At 37.3% G+C, this 19,821-nt stretch overlaps 1 protein-coding gene across 3 annotated transcripts in view; it reads right to left on the reverse strand.

Moving 5' to 3' along the window:
• Window positions 1-929: 929 nt before the first annotated feature.
• RC3H2 (ring finger and CCCH-type domains 2) overlaps window positions 930-19,821 on the reverse strand; it is a 50,152-nt gene continuing 31,260 nt past the window's right edge. Inside the window, exons 10-21 of one of the 3 annotated variants that reach the window (XM_047768340.1) lie at window positions 17,111-17,419; window positions 13,596-13,810; window positions 12,487-12,920; window positions 11,735-11,908; window positions 9,137-9,283; window positions 8,643-8,856; window positions 8,054-8,138; window positions 7,702-7,783; window positions 7,456-7,590; window positions 7,117-7,224; window positions 6,871-7,019; window positions 930-6,243 (exon numbers count right to left, since the gene is read on the reverse strand). In XM_047768340.1, coding sequence (XP_047624296.1) covers window positions 6,048-6,243; window positions 6,871-7,019; window positions 7,117-7,224; window positions 7,456-7,590; window positions 7,702-7,783; window positions 8,054-8,138; window positions 8,643-8,856; window positions 9,137-9,283; window positions 11,735-11,908; window positions 12,487-12,920; window positions 13,596-13,810; window positions 17,111-17,419 — 2,248 coding nt within the window. In that variant the 3' untranslated portion in view covers window positions 930-6,047. The remainder of the gene's footprint in view (window positions 6,244-6,870; window positions 7,020-7,116; window positions 7,225-7,455; window positions 7,591-7,701; window positions 7,784-8,053; window positions 8,139-8,642; window positions 8,857-9,136; window positions 9,284-11,734; window positions 11,909-12,486; window positions 12,921-13,595; window positions 13,811-17,110; window positions 17,420-19,821) is intronic. The other 2 variants (XM_047768341.1, XM_047768342.1) reach the window with 2 other exon arrangements.

Consider the following 19,821-nt stretch of genomic DNA (forward strand, 5'->3'; position numbering starts at 1 on the left):
TCCACTGTAACACAGCTAAAATAGGTTCCAGCATTACCATCACCACCTTTGGACAGTACAACGAGACTCGAATCAGAATTCTGACTCTGTTGTTACTTTCTAGCTATGGGGTCTTGGACAAGTTCCTAAACATCTCGAATATAAAACAGGGATCATAATATCTACAGTGAAGGCCTGTTAGGACACAGAGTGGGTTGTATGAAGGTAGAGTAGGTGCCGGGGTGTTTTCTCCCCTTGGCTTTGCTTGGTGAATTATTCAGCCTACGAGGTCTAGCCCGAGGTCATTTCTCAAAGAAGCAATTCCTCTGGCTCACCACCACCACGCACCCCATCGTTTCCCTGCTAGAGTTTCCATACACCCTATACTAGACCAGAATTCTCTGAGCTGGTGATTCAGATTTTTCTCCCATATTCCACACTGAGAGCTTCTAGAGAAAGGCCTCTTGTTTCACTGACCTTTAACTCCATTGACCAGCACAGACAGGGGCTTAACATTTGTCAGTTGAGTGAACGAGTAAAACTACTCAAGGCCCAGCGAAAACGTCTAGATCCACAGGCCATTCTCTGTTACATGCTGAGGTTCCAGAGAACAGTCTTCATACTTCTATAACATACTGCTTTGGATTAGTTATCTGAGTAATTGTCCTGTTTTCCCATCTAGACTGTGAACTGCTAGTATCATCTATATCCTCATCTCCCACGTAGAAAGTAGTCTATAGTGAATGAATAAAGTGATCAAATTAAGGAATGTTTCTACCTCCCTGGCCTATTAATTTCTCTCTGATCCTTCCCAGTGATGTAGGCATGGGGCAGGTGATTATTTAAATCTCCAGGAATATCCTGGTAGCTTAGTTAAACCAAAAAATTACCAAGGAAGTCAAGATAACTAAAATGCACTATAAACTTAATATTGACACTAAACAAACAACTTTTAAGGTGGACAAATAATTTTATTTTGTGCATGCAAATACATGTCAAGTACTGCAAACTTTTTCCATCAATTTTCTCTCAAACACTGAAAATCATGATGCTCTATTCTGTGAACAGCCAAAGCTAATATCTCTTCACTTCAGTGCTACAGCAAAAACACACAGAATTCACTCTTTGCTATTCACTATCATCACAACCCTCATTGTTCCATCTCTGCCCTCCCCCCATATACAGGCCTTATGAATCCTAGCCTTCCCGCATTTAATCCTATTCCTATAGCACAAAGGGAAACATTACAATTTGGAAATTCAAATTGAAATAAATGGAATAGAATTTATTCCCATATATATTCCCCATTTCATTGTACAGAATTATTTTAAATTATAGTTTTAAATAGAAGCTGAGTATATGCCTTAAAAATGAGCATTAAATCCATCTTAGAGATGGTGCCTGCTTTTTACATGATGGGTGTACACCATCTTTAATTTCATTTACATTTCAATCGAACAATAGATTTGCAAAGAAAATGTCTAATACAGACGTAAAAATATTCACACTAGAGCTTCACAATCGGTTGTACAATTGACAAACAGGCCTCTTTTCCCAAACTTTCCAGCTAAGCAAATTTATAAAATGTAATCAATGCAACAAGAAAAACATTTCTCTTTCACTTCCAGGGAAAAGAATATGCAATAAACAGTATAAATGCAGACAGCAGTTGCTGCAAGCTAACCACGATACTCCCAAGTGGCTGTACAGTGGATATGTGCAGTACAAATAAAAGCCACATGTGTTGTATCACAACTACAGTATAATTGTTTGCCCAGCTAAGAGAATGCATGCACTTCCATGCCTTGGGTTATAAAGTGAGGCCTAATTCTTGACAGATTGATGGAATATATGCAAATGACCTTGGATTTGGCAGTACTAAGTGCAGCCAGTGTCTGTGTTCCACTGGTAAGGATATTTAAAAATTTTTATTTTAAAAAAGAAAAAACTGCCAATTTCAGACCTGGGGGAATAACTGCTCTTGGAGTAAAAACAGGACTCCACTCAAATGTGGGGTGTTTGGATCGGTGGCCTTGACTCCTTGTATTCCCTTGCCAGCAAAGGGATACAAAGAAACCGCTAGTATAAAGGAGTAACTAGCAAATTCATTCAATTTATCCAGAAAATGGGATACTCCTTGAGCATGTTCATTTGTGTTCTGCTTGCAGAAGGGGTTTTTATGTAGAAGGAGTTACAGTAAGTGATCCCATCAATACTCTTCATTCACTAAAACACAAGAAAAGTTCTTCCAGGAAACTAATAGATAGTTGCAATGCAACTTTTCCCTTGAATGATTAGTTACCAATACTGGTGACAGTCTGCTCAGAAAAAATGACTTTAAGAAGCTAGGGAAGAAATATTCAGATTCGAAGTTGAAACCACATGCTGAATCTGATCATTACAAACTCCATCCCTGTTAATAAGACACCATGAGCTTTAATATCTAAAGCTAGACAGTTTTTTTTAAACTATGTTTTCAAATGTTTAATTGATTCCATTTTACATTCCTACAAATCATTGTGCATCCTGTAATTTTCTCAAGGTAGCATATAAAATTGGGATGCGCTTTATAAACTTAAAATTGACTTGAAATTTGAGTGACAGTGACCAGATGAATACAAATCGAAAATTTCAGATCTAGTACAGGTTTATTATTCTCTTGTGAGAGTAAACAGTTACTAGGAAAAGTATCAGCGCCACTGACCCACTGAAGTACCTTCTCTTGAAAATTACGATGCACAACTTTCATGCATGATGTCGGTTTACTATATGGTATTGAAAGTCATGGCAGGAAAGGCAAAACAATCTGTTTTGTTCAGGTACCAACTAGACGAAATACTTATGTAACTTTCTCAGAATTCATAAGATGAAATGAGACCACAAAGAAAGAACTACTGATGCTATAGCCACAGTATCTGAATGAGGCATATGGACCTCAGAATGAGACTTAGAAATAAAAAATAAAATAAAAATAAAAAAACCACACGCACACACACAAAGTAAAAAAACAAAACAAACAAAAAACCCCACAAAACCCCCACCATTTTCCCACTTTCCAGACCTCAGGCTACTTTTTCCTAATTAGATAGCCCACATGTGCAGTTTAGTTACCAACATTATTAATTTCCTCTCCTACTGCTTTATATCCTTTGATTTCAAATGTGTGCATCACAACGCGCTGGTAAAAGGGTCAAATGATAGGGAATACCCCCAAGTTTAAAAAGTCACATATCAGGTCTGATTTGTAATTTTTTTTCCTCTCTGATATCATCAGGTACCTTTCAGAAGAAGGATCAGATCTACTGCTCTTTCTTCTAAAGTGGCAGAGAACTAATGTCTTTACTTCACATTCAACACACCATGAGAAACAGAAGATGGCCTCTACATAAAGGATGCAATACAGAATAATCCCAACACAGAAACAATTCCTATGTTGTTAGTGAGGAAGAGAGTACGTTTTTAAGAATAGGGAGTTAATTGTTTTGTGGGATCACCTGCTGCAAGACAAGCATTATTTAAATATAAATATTCTGAGACATACCAATAAGGTTGGCAGGTATATACATACACTGATGCAAATGTAATTTCACTGGACAAGTAGGCAAACACCTAAGCGGTTTATCCCAACCCCCTCCAGCAGAGCACAACCAAGTTTCAAAACTTCAATTTTAAAATTAAAAAGATAAGGTTAAATACACAAGATCAATTTATGTAGTATATATTCACCCTCAGAACGTGCTGAAGATGTTTTGCGTAGTTCTGTTGCACAGAGGGTTCTTTCCCTGAGGGCACATAAGGAGCTCTCAAACTGTTAATAGGTCTCTATTTTGTAACAAAATAGCAATTTTAAAATCTTAAAAAAAAATACATTACCTTCAACATGGAAGATCTCACTATTTAAATATCCATGAAATAGACATACTGGTTTGCATATCCTTTTTGGAAATGCAAACAGCAAATAAAGTACATTGGAAGCATTTCGAATGTAATAAGCGCATATTTATAGAAAGGTTCTGATATAAATTATATAACAATCACGTTCCTGTAATATCCTAGGCTAATTTATAATGTCGGAAATAAGTTAATGTAACATGGTTTAAAACTCTTGTTCCTATTCATTTCAGGTTACAGAGTGAAATAAATAAAATGTCTTCGTAGGAATAAGGGGCACTGGCCATGGAACAAAGGTACAGTACTAACCAAAGGAAACGAAGTCAAGGCTACTGTGCTGTTATGCTACAAACAACATCTTCATACATCTGCGTATTAAATAAACGTGTAAGATCTTCCATACTGACACCAGAATATCAAAACTACCCCTTTGTTTCTCAGGTATATTTACAACTTATCAGTCACCTTATGAGCATGTTCATTAAGACAGGTATCAAACACCAGTATTTACTCATTCTGATCAAGAAATTTCAGGGAAATGTCAACCCTCCCACCCCTGGAAATGTGCACAAAACTTTTTATCAAAATCTTATCTGATACAATGCTGTGGTTTTGTAAAACAACTAAATAGCTCAGACGACCAATAACATGATCCTGTTTAAGCATCTTGCTAGCAGGAAAAGCCCTTACATACAGTACACCTGGTGAAAGATCAGCTTGGCTTAAAATATTCCAGTACAATTTTCAGAGTAAACAACTTCACAGAAGTTAATTAAAAAAATAATAATAAAAGTCAAACTAACCTTAAAGAAATAGGGGGAAAAACAAAGACATAAAACTACAGGTTAAGGTCACCAGGAAGGAATGCCCAGCCTTTGTTTCCAAATGTTGACTGAAATTTAGGTTTCAATAAAATCTCTCTCACAAATCTGGGGCATGGCTGGTTGAACATACTGCATACTTTCAGATGCCAAGTCAAAATACTTTTCAGTCACATTTTAGCAGGGCAGAAATTATTCATGTTTTTAAGTATGCATAAAGGTTTAGCCAATGTTCTATTATTACATGGTTCATAGTCTTATCAACCTAACAGTCAGAAAAACAAGGAAAATTAAACCCCAACATAAAGTAACAATAAACAATACTCAACCAAGATAATGCAATGAACATCCAAATTAATTAGTTTAAATTAAAAACCCAGCAATACCATCTTGTTAGTCAGTGCAAACGCTACATACAGGGTTTTCTCAAGAAAGCTGAAAGCACCTGATTCTTTTAGCAAGTCATCAGATTCAATAATGTACAGGCTTAAATCTGCATTTAAAAAAACTGCCATTACATTAGTGCATAATTTATCAAAATTGTAAAAACGATTCTGCATAACTTAGGAGAATTTAATATCTAGTACATCAGCTGAAAGACTTAGGCACTTGGTTATATAATTTAATTACTTACTTCAACAAGTAGCCTGTGTATAAATATTAACAAAGCAGAAACTATTCCTGAAAAATGGAAAATTGAAAAAAAATTTAAATGCTACAGATAAAAGCACTGCACCACACTCCTACATATAATGCAGTAAAGAAAGCTAGTATATAACCCTGTAAAATTCTATGGTAAGAATGTCTAACTCCACTCTTCAAAATTAAAAAAAAAAAAAAAAAGAAAGAAAAGAAAAAAAAAATCCATGCAAAGTCCCATGAAAAAGATAAATAAAGCAGCTGGAATGAGATGGAAATTTCTCTCAGTGAAACATAAAATAGAAATAAATAAGTTAATTAAGTCTACTTTCACTAGATGTATCATTGTAGGATCCTGCTAGTTTAATAACTGAGTTGTTAATTTTCTATAGAAGCCATTTAAAATAGGAAATGGCTCAGTTACTGCACCGGATTGCTACAAACTCATAAAAAGCTGCTTGAAGCTTAAGTTAAATGTCCAAATTCCAATCACTTCTGGAAAGTGAACGTGTTACCCTAGTAAAGTAAATTTTCTTTTTTTTTCATAATGCTAATGCAAGAGGGCTTGAAGTATCAAAGAGTCCACAGGAAATGGATGCCCCCAGTAATATCTTTTTTTTAAAAAAAATATACATTATATAATATATATTATATATATAAAAAGCTAGTGTAAATGCTTCCATGGTATGGTCACAAATTTGAAAGATGAACCTCCTTTCAGCTGTTAACCATCTTCCCATTTGCAACAGGTTTTAAAAAGTCGTTTTTATCTTCAGACATAACATGAGTTTTCAGAATGAGGTTGCCAACACTGACAGATGTGGTGATGGGGAGGCAACTCGCACTGCTAATGGAGACTGGGAGTGGCTGGCTAAAGCAAGAAGTTACCGGCAGAATTGCTTTTTGCTCCTCCCTGGGAGAAAATAAATGACATTGAAAACAAATCAGCTTAAGTGAAAACTTTTAAGAGTAAACCATACATGCTGAATAAAAGTTGAAACAAACTTTAAGAGCCCCTAGCAAAGCATGTTTTTCACTGAAAAGCAGTATCAGAAGTCACTAAGTAAAGTCCTCTTTTCCAAAAATTACAATAAAAAATTAGAATACTGGTTGATTTAAGGCCAACAAGCTATCAAGTTCAAGATTAGTGCATATTTTTGACAGTAATTATATACAACAGTAAGGCCAAGAAAACTCTAACGTGATTTTTAAAAAAGGAAACCCTATTTTGGCTTCAATTTTCCATACTGCAGTCTGGATGTTTGGCTATCAGACAAAAGAAGCATAATCTGATGCTGGAGCATAAACATAAACTTTTACCCCAACAAAAAGCAAGATTCGGCCTACTAAAATGGATCACTTTGTTAGTTCAAATTTATCTCTTCTCTCCTAAAAATCCAGACTGACCAAATCATTGCCTTATTACTAAGGTCTTTCCCTCATAAGATTAAACCAAAAATTAATTTAACACTGTATTTATTTCTCTTTAAATATTCATGCCCTTTGCCCACTGGTCATGAATTTTATGTCTAACACTCACAGAATCACATGGTCTTCACCTAAACTCTGTCTCTTCTGCTCCAGAGGCTCCTTTTGGTGCTGCTGGACTGGATGCCCATTTTCTACTGCTGTTCCATTCAGCAACTGATCATTTTGAGAACCGATACCAAGCTGTATGTCTAGGATCTCCTATGAAAACAAAATGTTAATCCTTCAGTATGAAACTATTCTATACTTTAATTTCCAATGGAGTAAAACCTCCTAAATACCTAATTGTGGTACTTACTTCAATTTGTTCACCTTGTCCATCGGGTTCATCAGTATCAAGTGCTGAAAGCTCTAACTCAATATCCCTATCAGGCTTAGTATCAGTTGCATCTTCTGTATAGTCACTCTGCAATTAAGAAAAATACTGATTTCATATCTGTAGAAACTGGGGATTCTCTGTTAAAATGGGAATTCCAGTGACTGATTTTAAAGAAATCTGGGACTATGATTTTATTGCAAGTTTTAAAAGTAATCATCCATCAGAAAAAGCTACACTAAGTAATGGCATAAACAACATGCAGCAGAAGCAAACAGCAAATGTATTTATGCATGAAGCTGAGAGGTTCAGTTTCCTTACCTCTCCATTTCTCAGTTCAATTTCCTTGCTTAGAAGATTTAAGGTGAGGTGACGGCCTTCATCCAGGGAATTCCACTTCTGTTGCATGGCCAGAGCATTGGCCTCCCTCTGAAGAAGCAAAGAGTTACTCTTGGCCTAGAAGGGGAAAAAAAAAAAAAAAAAAAAGTAAAGTCAGCTCCCAGCCACAACTTTCAAATGTTATTGTATTTTTTTTTTTAATTCAAAGCTGAGTGACACAGAACCCACCTGCTGAAGTTCAATGCTTAGAAGATCTCCAGTACTGGAATGCTTCCTATGACCAGATAAATCAGTGACAATGAATCTGTCCCTTTACAAAGAAATAGGTTTATTGTTATAAAAGTGAAATAAAAGAAGCAAATCAAACAGTAATGACTATATAATTACTATATACGCTTTACATAACAGATCAACCCTGAGAGTTTCAGTTATTATTGCAGATGTAAAATTTTTCTTAGAAATTTGTTACGTGGCTAAAACTAGCGAAGTACATTTCATGAATAATGGGGTAAGATCTGCACTCTGAGAGCACATACAAATTTGAGAATAGAGAATCCTAAAGAATTAAGAGTAACGTTACCGTTCAATATAGTGTGCTGATGATGTAGCCTCGTTACCATATGAACTCCACCTTGAATCAACAGCATTGACATAAGGGACATAATCTACAGAAATGTAGAAACGGTGATCGGAAAAGTGAAAAATCAGATAGAGATGTGAATGACACCTGCCCCCCCCCAAATCCATATTTTATCCAACTAGCCATGTTCTCTTGTCTAAACCATTTAAAAATGAGTTTCCTATGGTTAAACGGAGGGAAATGTTCTGTATCTAACAAAGTGAGGATTAAAAAGCACAGTGCAAGGAGGTTCCCACGATGGTTCTGCGGGTTAAGAACCAGACACAGTGTTCGTGAAGATCCCGGTTCAATCCCTAGCCTCCCTCAGTGAGTTAAGGACCTGGCTTTGCCATAAGCTGCAGCATAGGTCACAGATGTGGCTCAGATCCTTGGCTGCTAGGGCCGTGGTGTAGGCTGGCAGCTGCAGCTCCAATTCAACCCCTAGTCTGGTAACTTCCATATGCCTCAAATGTGGCCCTAAAAAAAAAAAAGAAAAAAAAAAACCATAGTGCTAGAGCATATCAGATGAAGTAATAGTTACATGGATTACCTGATACGCTGATGGGCTTAGTTGCACTTCCTTGGGAAGCAGTGGCCTGGACAGGATCCGTGGTATGGTAACCTGTACGTGAAGATCTAGAAATTGCACCCCATTTTGAGATGATAGGTCCATCACTAAAAGGAATTATTGGATCTTCTTCTTTTGTCCTTCTCTGAGTTTCAAATAAGTGCACTCTTCTCTTAACATCTCCACTGTCCAGGTCCTACATAAAAGAAAATTAATAAAAAGATTGTTGGCAATTGCTTCAGATAATAATGCAAGTACATGCTTTTAAAAGACATATATAATTAAGTTTTTTGATAAATTTAACATGAGCTATAAATCTCAATGATGACCCATCACCTATCTTAAAACACCGAACAATGCTCAAATAATTTAAAGCTTACAGATGAGTTATATAGCAACAATACGAAGATGAAAGCATTTAATCATTCTAAAACTTGAGTCAACATGCATGATAACCCTCACCCCCCAAATCATACCATTAACACAGCATTTGAATTAGCAATTACATCTCTGGGCTCTGAATCGATCGAATTTATACAGGAGCCTATGGTGCCACAAGACCAGGGAGAATAATGGGAAAGATGATCTTCTTCAAATTTTGTGCCACTCACACTTTCAGAGAACTGATTTTAAAAAAAGAAAAAAAAAGGCATATGCAATTAGTAAGAAACTTAAATTTACAAACATTATAAAGTAACTACTATAGAATTCACAACACTTCAGGATGAACATTCAATAACTAATATAAAAACTGTGATAACACATAGTATTTATACTATTTGCATTTATACTATGTATTAAAAGAGAATGCCTTCTCTTTTTTAATTTGTCCTTTAAAAACTCATAAGGAACCCCTAACTGATACCATCCAGACCAATCAAAAATTATTTATAGCATGCCTCTAACGTGGTACAAGGTGCTTCAAAAAAATGAAAAAAGCAAAAAATACATACATACACAAACAGATACAGAGAAATACATTTTTCTATTAAGCAAGAGGCAACTCTACCACTCTTGTCAGCATGTTTAGCTGCTTTGAAGAAGTCTAAGTTTGATAAATTTGGATCTACTTTAAAAAGTTAATGGTTTACTGAAATATTTATGGATGGAAAAATATGTTATCTAGGATTACTTCAAAAAAATTCAGTTGGCGAGTTCTTGTCGTGGCTCAGTGGTTAGCGAACCCGACTAGGATCCATGAGGATGTGGGTTCAATCCCTGGCCTCGCTCAGTGGGTTAAGGATCCAGTGTTGCCACGAGCTGTGGTGTAGGTCGCAGACACAGCTGAGATCCAGCGCTGCTGTGGCTCTGGTGTAGTTCCCATTGGACCCCTAGCCTGGGAACCTCCACATATGGCACAAAGACACAAAGACCAAAATAATAATAATAATAATCCAGTTGGGAGAGGGGGTACAAATGAAACAAGAGTGGCTGAGTTGATAACTGTAAGTAACGGGTACACAAAGTTTATTACAACTCTCTCTGCTTTTGCATGTACTTGAAATTTTTCATAATGAAAAGATTATTAAAAAGTTTTGTTTTTGTTTCTTTTTTTTAAGGCCTCATCTACAGTATATGGAAGTTCCCAGGCTAGGGGTTAAATCAGAGCTGCAGGTGCGGGTCTACAACATAACCACAGCAACGCAGGATCCGAGCGACATCTGCAACCTTCAATGCAGCCTGCGGCAATGCCGGATCCTTAACCCACTGAGCAAGGCCAGGGACTGAACTCACACCCTCACAGACACTATGTGGGGTTAATCCGGTGAGCCTCAATGGGAACCACAGAAAAAAAGTTTTTATATTAGAATTTCTAGGGACAGGGAATAAATCAGATGAACCAAAACAAACAAACAAAATGGTTTGTTCTAAATATAAGAGTATTGGAGTTCCCATTGTGGCTCAGTGGAAACTAATCTGACTAGTATCCATGAGAATGCAGGTTTGATCCCTGGCCTCATTCAGTGGGTTAAGGATACGTCATTGCCATGAGCTGTGTTGTAGGTCGCAGACAAGGTTTGGATCTGATGTTGCTATGGCTGTGGTGTAGGCCAGCAGTTATAAGCTCTGATTCAGCTCCTAGCCTGGGAATCTCCATATGCTTCGGGTATGGCCCTAAAAAAAACCCAAAAAAACCAACAACAAAAAAAACCTTAAAAAAATAGTATTGAAAACAGAGTATATTAAGATAATCTCTGGTTAAAAAAAAACAACTTGGAGTTCCCATCGTGGCGCAGTGGTTAACGAATCCGACTAGGAACCATGAGGTTGCGGGTTTGGTCCCTGCCCTTGCTCAGTGGGTTAACGATCGGGCATTGCCGTGAGCTGTGGTGTAGGTTGCAGACGCGGCTCGGATCCTGCGTTGCTGTAGCTCTGTTGTAGGCCGGAGGCTACAGCTCCGATCGGACCCCTAGCCTGGAAATCTCCATATGCCGCGGGAGCGGCCCAAGAAATAGCAAAAAGACAAAACAAAAAAGAAAAAAAAAAGAAAAACTTATTTTGTAACAACAAGAACAATTATTAGCAGTAATTTAAAACACTATGAATAACATAGTAGGCATTTCTGCATTGAGGTAGGAAAGAAATGCCTCAGATAGACATGATTTCAAACCCAACCTACTTATAGGCTACAATTACGATTTGGGCAAATTACTTAACTTCTCTGAGCAGGATTCCTAACTTGCAAAATATGGGTAAGACCTGCCTCCTAAGGATTTTGTACGAAGTAAATAAAATAACCTTAAGTAAATGCTTAGCACAGTGCCTTGCACAAGTAGGTGCTCAATAAATGGGGGTTATAAATGTTATTATCAATAAAAACCATAAAATAATAAAATTATATTGCTAGAAAGATTTGTGAATTCTTGGTGGGCAAGGACTGATTTAATTGTCTTCAGAGTCTCACGATACCTAGCCATAGTGCTTACATACTCAGTATTTATTGAATTAAAATCAGCTGCAACCAAACCAATGCAAAATATCCAACATAGTTAACCTTAGCTTGAATGGGTGCTCTGAAGTCAGTTTTCTGACCTATCCCTGCAACATGAAGTGATTAATAAAACCTTTCTTACATCAGTGCGAAAGTCTACACTGAATAGAGGAGAAGGTGGTGTTGGTGACTGTGTTGCCACAGGAAGAGTTGAAGAGACAAGAGGTGCTTTCTGAGTGTGGTACTGTTGTGCCCACTGCTCTGGCTTTCTTCTTATTTGCTCCTCGCAACTGGTCTTCAAATGACCACAAGGTTCCTGAGGGGAGGGATAAAAGAAACAATCTTGATCATCTAGGGAGTGGTAAATAAATTTAACCATGCTCTGTGGAAATAATGTGAACAGTATATTGTTGGGACAAAAAAATATACAGTAGAAGTCACCCTAGCCTATTCTCCACACACTCAAACAAGAGAGTTAATATTTAGTCAAATGTTAAAAGTAAAATCTGAAGCACTCACACTTTCCTGGTTTTAGGAATATCACTGCATATATATATGGGGATACTAAAAACAGGCCCTATCTTTGTATTTTGAAGTTACCTTCCCATCAGTTTCCTATCCAAACATAACATTTATTGAGCACTGATATGCATCAGGTCCAATTCTAAGAGCTTTGCTTTTTCTGATTTAATCCTCACAAAACCCTTATGAGGGAGGTACTACTAATATTCCCATCAATTATGAAAAAACTGACATAGAGAAGTCAAGTAAATTCCCTAAGTCATGCAATTAGTAAGTGGAGGAGCCAGGATATACACCTGAGTGGTCTGACACCAGACAATAGAATCTTAACCACTACACTATGGTAGTATTCCCAGTTCCTTTATCACTTACCCTTGGTAAAGGCACAGTTGTCCTTGGCTCACTTGGTGGCTGACAAGCCACTGAATAATACCCATCTAATGAGTTATATCTTTCCCGCAAAGATGTCTGATACACAGATGAGTGCATCACATCCATTGGAGGTAAAGAATTGCTTCTAATAATGTCATCTCGTTGGTACATAGGTGGGCGCCAGATGCGCCTGCTGTCGTACACAGGAGCGTACATTCCAGAAGGTACTGGAGGAACTGGTCCATACGGCTGCGGAGGAGGAGGTTGGTAAGGAGTAGAATTCATTCGATCTCGAGGGGAAAATGTACTGTAATGATCAGCATATGGCATGGAAGCAGGTGGGAGGGAGGACTCTGGAACATTATTGGACCTCACAAAGCGAGGAACACAGGGAGCCACACCAGCTGGTACCGTTGGAGGTGGTGGATAGTATCCTTGAAAATTGGAAAGAGGAATATTTAATGTAATCTTAGTAAAATTTAACATATTCTTTTTTTTAATGGTTTAAGTCTAAAGCAGCCTTTAATGTGGGAAAACAGAATAAGCTTTGAACTTCAGTCACTCCAGTTTGGAAAGAAAATACATACTTTCAAGATACCACTATATGAAAACCATTCATGTTCAATATTTTGTTAAACTGCTCCTTAAAAAGACATGACAAGCTATTAACAGATGGCTGGTAAATTTCCTTCTAGGGCATTTATTGCCACAGCTTTTGGACTGTAATTATATCATTTTGATTCTTAACCTTTTTTGGGAGCAGAAGTTAAAGATCTCTTTTGTAATCTATGTAAATTGTGCACTATCGTTCCAAAATTATACTTAAGTATATTTAAACCAAACATTTAGTTTACCATTTCAGAAAATTTAAAGAACTCAATGAAGCTCATTCATGGACCCTATATTTGATTCAGAGGAATGAGAACTTAAAAAAATCATTGGCATATAGAATCACAGATTCTTAGGACAGGAAGAAAACTTGGGGATCATGTAGTCCAAAGGATTAATTTTTTCATGTAGATATTCTAGACAGATATAAATGATTCACTAACTTATAACAAATGTCCTATTAGTTTCTTTTTTTCTTAGAATTATCTAAAATTACTTACCTGCCTGTGGGTACTGTGGGACTTCAAAGGGTATCTGAGTCCTTGGATCTTGAAAATACTGGATGTTTTCAGAATGCTGAGGATACACTGGTACTCTAGTTATAAATGGGCTGGATTTGGGAGGCACAGAATTCAGCTCAGTTCCAACATTAGAGGGCCCAGCTGAGGTAGCCGTTACATTACTTACAGGAGTCTTGGGTGGAGAACCAATTTTACTGGAGAGAAAATTTAACAAAGGCAAATGATAAATCACTGTCTATGACTTAAGTCTTCCTCAATAGGAATTTTTCATAGAATTATATAGTGATCACCAACATAAAATGCTTCAGGTATTTCCATATTAACAAATAAGGCAATGAATTTCATCGCCACCTTTCATTGTTAATTCACAAGATTAAGTAACATATCACTTTCTGTTGAGGGCGAAAAACAGAAAACAAAACAAAAAACTGCAAACAAATCCTCAGCACAAGTGACCCACCAGTCACTTTTTTCTTGTACTTTAAACAAAGATTTTTCCTACTGGAAGTTTAAAAAAATCCTGTTCAATAACTTTAAAAAAAAAAACTCAATGAATTTTATTACATTTAGAGTTGTATCAACAATTTCTTAATGGAAACAATATAGGCCACCAGTACAATTTTTTGACACAAATAAGACAGATATGTAAAGGAAGGATTGTTCTATTAAGGTTATTTGAAATATAAACTCACTGAAAAAAGGTCCCTTTGTTAACTACTATACCCCAGGACCTGAAACAGTTTCTAGCACAGAGGAGGCACTCAGTAAATATTCATTGGACAAATGGAAAAGTTCCTGCCACACAGTAGGTACTCAGCAAACATCTGCTGGATGAATGGAATGCCAATGAAATGGTTACTCATTAAACTGAAGGAAACACAAAAGCCTTTAAAAAAAAAAAAAAAACAACCACAAAGGAATTTCTTTGTTGAGTTACCATGCAATCAGCTCCAGAGGATCTCATCATGGCTTCTGACACCCTCTGAAGAAGTCAAACTTTGGCAGAGCTTAGAAATGTGGTGACTCAAGAAAAAGATCTTGTAAATGATGCAGGAATTCAATACATTACATGCCAACTAGACTAGAGGGTTTTTCTCAAACTAAAGAAGCTTTTTAAAGCAAGAGTGTAAGGAGGAGTACAGACTGCCTTTAAGTCTAGCATAGATTAGTCTAGCAGATGTTTACTTCCATGTGCAATTGTGTATTAAAATGTAAAAATAACCAAGAAACTGTGGGGAAAAACAGTAGGTACAAGTATATGGGCTTAGAGTTATTTTAGTGCTGAGCTTTATTCTTTGAAGTTCATTTTTTAATTCAGGCTTGCACTGCTGTCCTAAAAATTTTATCTGCAGGTTCTAGAGGGTCTCCTGGGGAGGAAGGGATCAGCTGTCACTCACTGTGGGGGTAGGACACTGGAGACAAATGCTTCATGGAACAATTATTGCTGAGAACTTCCCTGGATGTTGCCATTTTCTTCCATCACTGGTTTTTTGTATGTTTTTTATATATATAATTTTTATTTTTCTTCTATTATGCTGGTTTACAGTGTTCTGTCAATTTTCCACTGTACAACATGGTGACCCAGTTACACATACATGTATACATTCTTTTTTCTCACATTATCATGCTCCATCATAAGTGACTAGACAGAGCTCCCAGTGCTACAGAGCAGGATCTCATTGCTAATCCATTCCAAAGGCAATAGTCTGCATCTATTAACCCCAAGAACCCCATCCATCCCACTCCCTCCATCTCCCCTTTGGCAACCACAAGTCTATTCTCCATGTCCATGATTTTCTTTTCTGTGGAAAGGTTCGTTTGTGCCATATATTAGATTCCAGATGTAAGAGATATCATGAGGTATTTGTCTTTCTCTTTCTGACTTACTTCACCCAGTATGAGAGTCTCTAGTTCCATCCATGTTGCTGCAAATGGCATTATTTTGTTCTTTTTTATGGCTGAGTAGTATTCCATTGTGTGTGTGTGTGTGTGTGTGTGTGTGTGTGTGTATACAGTATGGAGGTACCTTAGAAAACTATACATAGAACTACCATATGACCCAGCAATCCCACTCTTGGGCATATATCCAGGCGAAACTTTCCTTGAGAAAGGATACATGCACCACATGTTCATTGCAGCACTATTCACAATAGCCAAGACATGGAAACATCATTGCTTTTTAAAGGTACAGATTATCTTATACATCTCATGTATTTTCAAAAGTGCCAAGAAAAGAGCTCAGAATCAGTGTATAAATAACATTTACTAACTAAACAATGTTCTCTGATATATCATTTCTAAGATCTCTCTGAAGAAAATCGTAAAAATCCTTAAACAAATTTCCCTAACACATTCTAACTGCAGAAATAAAGGATATAAATGCCTACCTATCCATTTATTATATGACATCACCACCAGTTTACTGTGTGCCTAGCATAATGCTTTTACCGTATAAGGCATATATTAGATATTGACAGACTATTTATGGGCAACAAAATCTGAACATGCTTTAACTCAGATTTTAAGCCTCTTTTGAATATCAAAGCATGAGATATTAGAGGTGGAAGTAACTTTTCAGATAATCTCAAAGTTTCAATTTTTCTCTTCCTTGTCTACACTCACAGCATGTAGAAGTTTCCAGCCAGGGCTAGATCTTTAACCCACTGCACCACAATAGGAACTCCTCGAAACTTTTTTCTAAAATTGCCAAACCTCTTTGCCAAATTAAATCTCATGCTTAAACGCAACAACAACACTAATGGTAGTAATAATAATAGCAGATATTTAATGAGTGCTATGTGGCAGGCACTGTGCAAAGCACAATGCAGTATTAACTCTTTTTGGGGGGGGGAGGGCTCAACTGCGTCAATGCCAAATCTTTAACCTGCTGCAACACGGGAACTTCCCAGTGTTAACTCATTTAATCCTCACACTCACCATAGGAATTAGGTACCATTATTTGATGGATGAGTAAACTGAGGAAAACAGATTAAGTAAATAGCCTAAGGTTAAGCAACTAAGGAACGGTGAGCCAGAATTTGAACCCACAGAATCTGGCTTCAAAGATTTCCCTCTTCACAACTACATATCATTACATGGCATAAAGTGGAACTGTTTTGATTGAAATAGGGGCTGGAGGCTCAAGCATCTCACCTGCTTAGGTTTCTACTTAGTTCCTTTCTGGCACCTCTATGGACTCAATCCTAAAGTTCAAGGAAATAAGGTGTGAAAAACTCAATTCTGGTCCAACCTTTTCAGTTTACAATTGAAGAAAACAAAACCCAGAGCTGAAGTGAACTTCCAAGGTCGCCGAGCTACTCAATTGCAGAGCCAGGACTAGAACTCAGTTTTCTGGTATGCAGTATTTTTTTACTACATGAAACATTCTGCATAAAAGTTCTGACTCACTGCTTCTCCTCAAGTTAAACAAAAATACTGAGGCACTTATAAAAAGGCTAAATAACTCACGTTAAACATTTTTACCCAATACTTACTTCTCAGTTACAGACTCTGCAGAAGGCCCAGCAGCGTTCTGACCATTAGTGCCAACCTTCCCCACTTTCTTCACAGTCTCCAGAGCTCTTAATGTACTGTCAGTACTACGTGGAATGAGCTGGGAAACACTGTTCTCTGCATTTGAAACTCCATTTGTACTTGGAACAATTTTCCCCGTTGTTTCAGTACTTCCTATGACAGAAATGACATTTCCGGCTGTGGTTGTGACGGTGTTGTTTACACCAACTTTATTTAGAAGAGGAAACGTTCTTACAGTCGCATTAATCTTTTTGTTTCTTAATCGATACCTGTTTCAAAAACAATCAACGTATTAGTGAATATTTCCTTAAATCTTATTCAGAAATTAAAATGGGGGAGGAGGCAGTGGGAAAAGATTCTAAAAGGAAGAACAGCACTGAAAAAACTTGGTCAGCTAAATATTAAAAACAATCTACATCTGGAGTTCCCATCGTGGCTCAGCGGAAACAGATCTGACTAGTATCCATGAGGATGCAGGTTCCATCCCTGGCCTAGGAACTCCTAGACCCCCTTTAAAACTATGATCAGTTACTTAAAGTGGCCACACCATACATGAATACACTCCTCTACTAAATTCACTTTCCTATCTCTAACACCCTCTTCCCTCCAACTCTCAAGAGCCCTGCTATAGCTAATGATGTTGCCTCCCACTTAACAGAGAAAATAGACGACAACAGAGAAAAATTACTTATCTTTCTATCACCAAATTCCACCAGGCTTCCTGCTTCTGTAACTAAATACTCCACCTAAAATAAGGGATGAAGAGTTCCTATTCCTAACTCAAGGCAATCTTCCCATTTGGGTTCCACAGAAGGCCAATCTTTCTACTTGTGACCCAGGCCCCAAGCCCATTTACCTTCTCAAAGACTTTCATCCCTATAATTACTTTTTCTTGTCTAGTGCACCATTACTGCATTCAGGTGTCTGCTTAAGTGCCATATTATCTGGGATTTCTTCGCAATCTTATCTAAAATATCTCCCGTTTCCCAATTATTCTCTTTCTCCTACCTTGTTATTTTGCTTCACAGTGCCAGTCAGTACCACATACTATGTTTTCTATTTACTTGCTGTCTGCTGATCTTTTCTACTATAATGCAAGCTCCATGAGAGCAAGGATTCGGCCCTCAATATCCACCTCTCTATCCTGAGCACAGTGCCTAATTCATGCTAGGTGTTCCACAAATATCTGGTGTCAGTGAGGAGTGAACCATAAACTTCATAAGGCCAAGAAAACTACTTATTATCAGCTCTACTTCCAAAATATATCCCAAATCTTCCTACTTTTCATCATTTCAAATACTATAGTCCTAAGCTACCAAGCTCTTGCCTGGACCACTGCAGCAGTTTAACTAGTCTCAGTCATGCAGACACTAAAGTGACATTTCTAAGACAAAATTAAAATTTCATTATTCCATTTTACTAAAACGCTATAATGGCTTCCAAAATAGAATCCAAGGTCCTTGCCAGGGTCCACCAAGCCATTATGATCTGGGCCTTGCCTAACCTCTCCAACCTTATCTTTTGCCATTCTTCTCATTCTCCATCCTCCAGGCACACTGGTCTTCTTTCTTTTTGTTCTTGGCCACAATCACGGCATGTGGAAGTTCCCAGGCCAGGAAAAGAACCAGCGCTGCAGTTATCGCCTGTACCATGATGGTGACAATGCCAGATTCTTAATCCGCTGCACCACATGGGAACCTCCTCGCACTGGTCTTTTTTCTAGTCCCTGAATATGCCAAGCTTATCTCCACCTCAGATTTTCTTTATAGCATTTTATCAGTAACTGAAATTGTTTGTTTACATGATTACTGTTCCTCTTTCCACACTAGAAGTACCTCAAATAGTACCTAGCTCTTAAAAACCATTTAATAAATATTTAATAAATATCTGTTGAGCTGACTTATTATCAGCTCTACTTCCAAAATATATCCCAAATCTATCCAAATATATCCAGGCTTTTGACAGTCTCCAGAATGTGGCAATTCTTGGGAATAGGATTCCAATGCCCTACATTCTAAAATATATTTACATAAATATTCTTTTTAATTTTTTGCTTTTTTTAGGGCCACATCTGTGGCATATGCAAGTTCCCAGGTTATGGGTCAAATCACAGCTGCAGCTGCCAGCCTATGCCACAGCCACAGCAGCATAGGATCCAAGCCGCATCTGCAACCTACAGCACAGCTCAGGTCAACGATGGATCTTAACCCACTGAGCAAGGCCAGGGATGGAACACACATCCTCATGGATACTAGCTGGGTTTGTTAACACTGAGCCACAAGGAGAACTCCTACATAAATATTAAGAGAGAGTTGGGACATTTACATTTTGCTTGGTTAGCAACATGTATAGTAGAGAGAGCAGGCTGTGATAAAATTAATTTATTTAAGTTAAACGAACATTTGCTGAATTCTTCCTGGTGCATTATGTGAGCTAATCTTTTATTTAACAGCAACAGAGTGTGAAGCTGGTTGGAAATATGATCTGTAGATTACTTGCTATTTCAACATAAATACACTGAGTTTACATGTCAGATACTTTTGCTAGGTGCAGAAAATATAAAGATGAGTAAATGAAGTCCAATGAAAATACATACATGTAAATAAATCATTGCAATTCAGTAAGAGAACTAGTGCTTATAAAGTTACCATGTGTACAGCACTATGGCAGC

This window comes from Phacochoerus africanus, chromosome 2 (genome assembly GCF_016906955.1).
Source record: "Phacochoerus africanus isolate WHEZ1 chromosome 2, ROS_Pafr_v1, whole genome shotgun sequence".
Classification (NCBI taxonomy): Eukaryota; Metazoa; Chordata; class Mammalia; order Artiodactyla; family Suidae; genus Phacochoerus; species Phacochoerus africanus.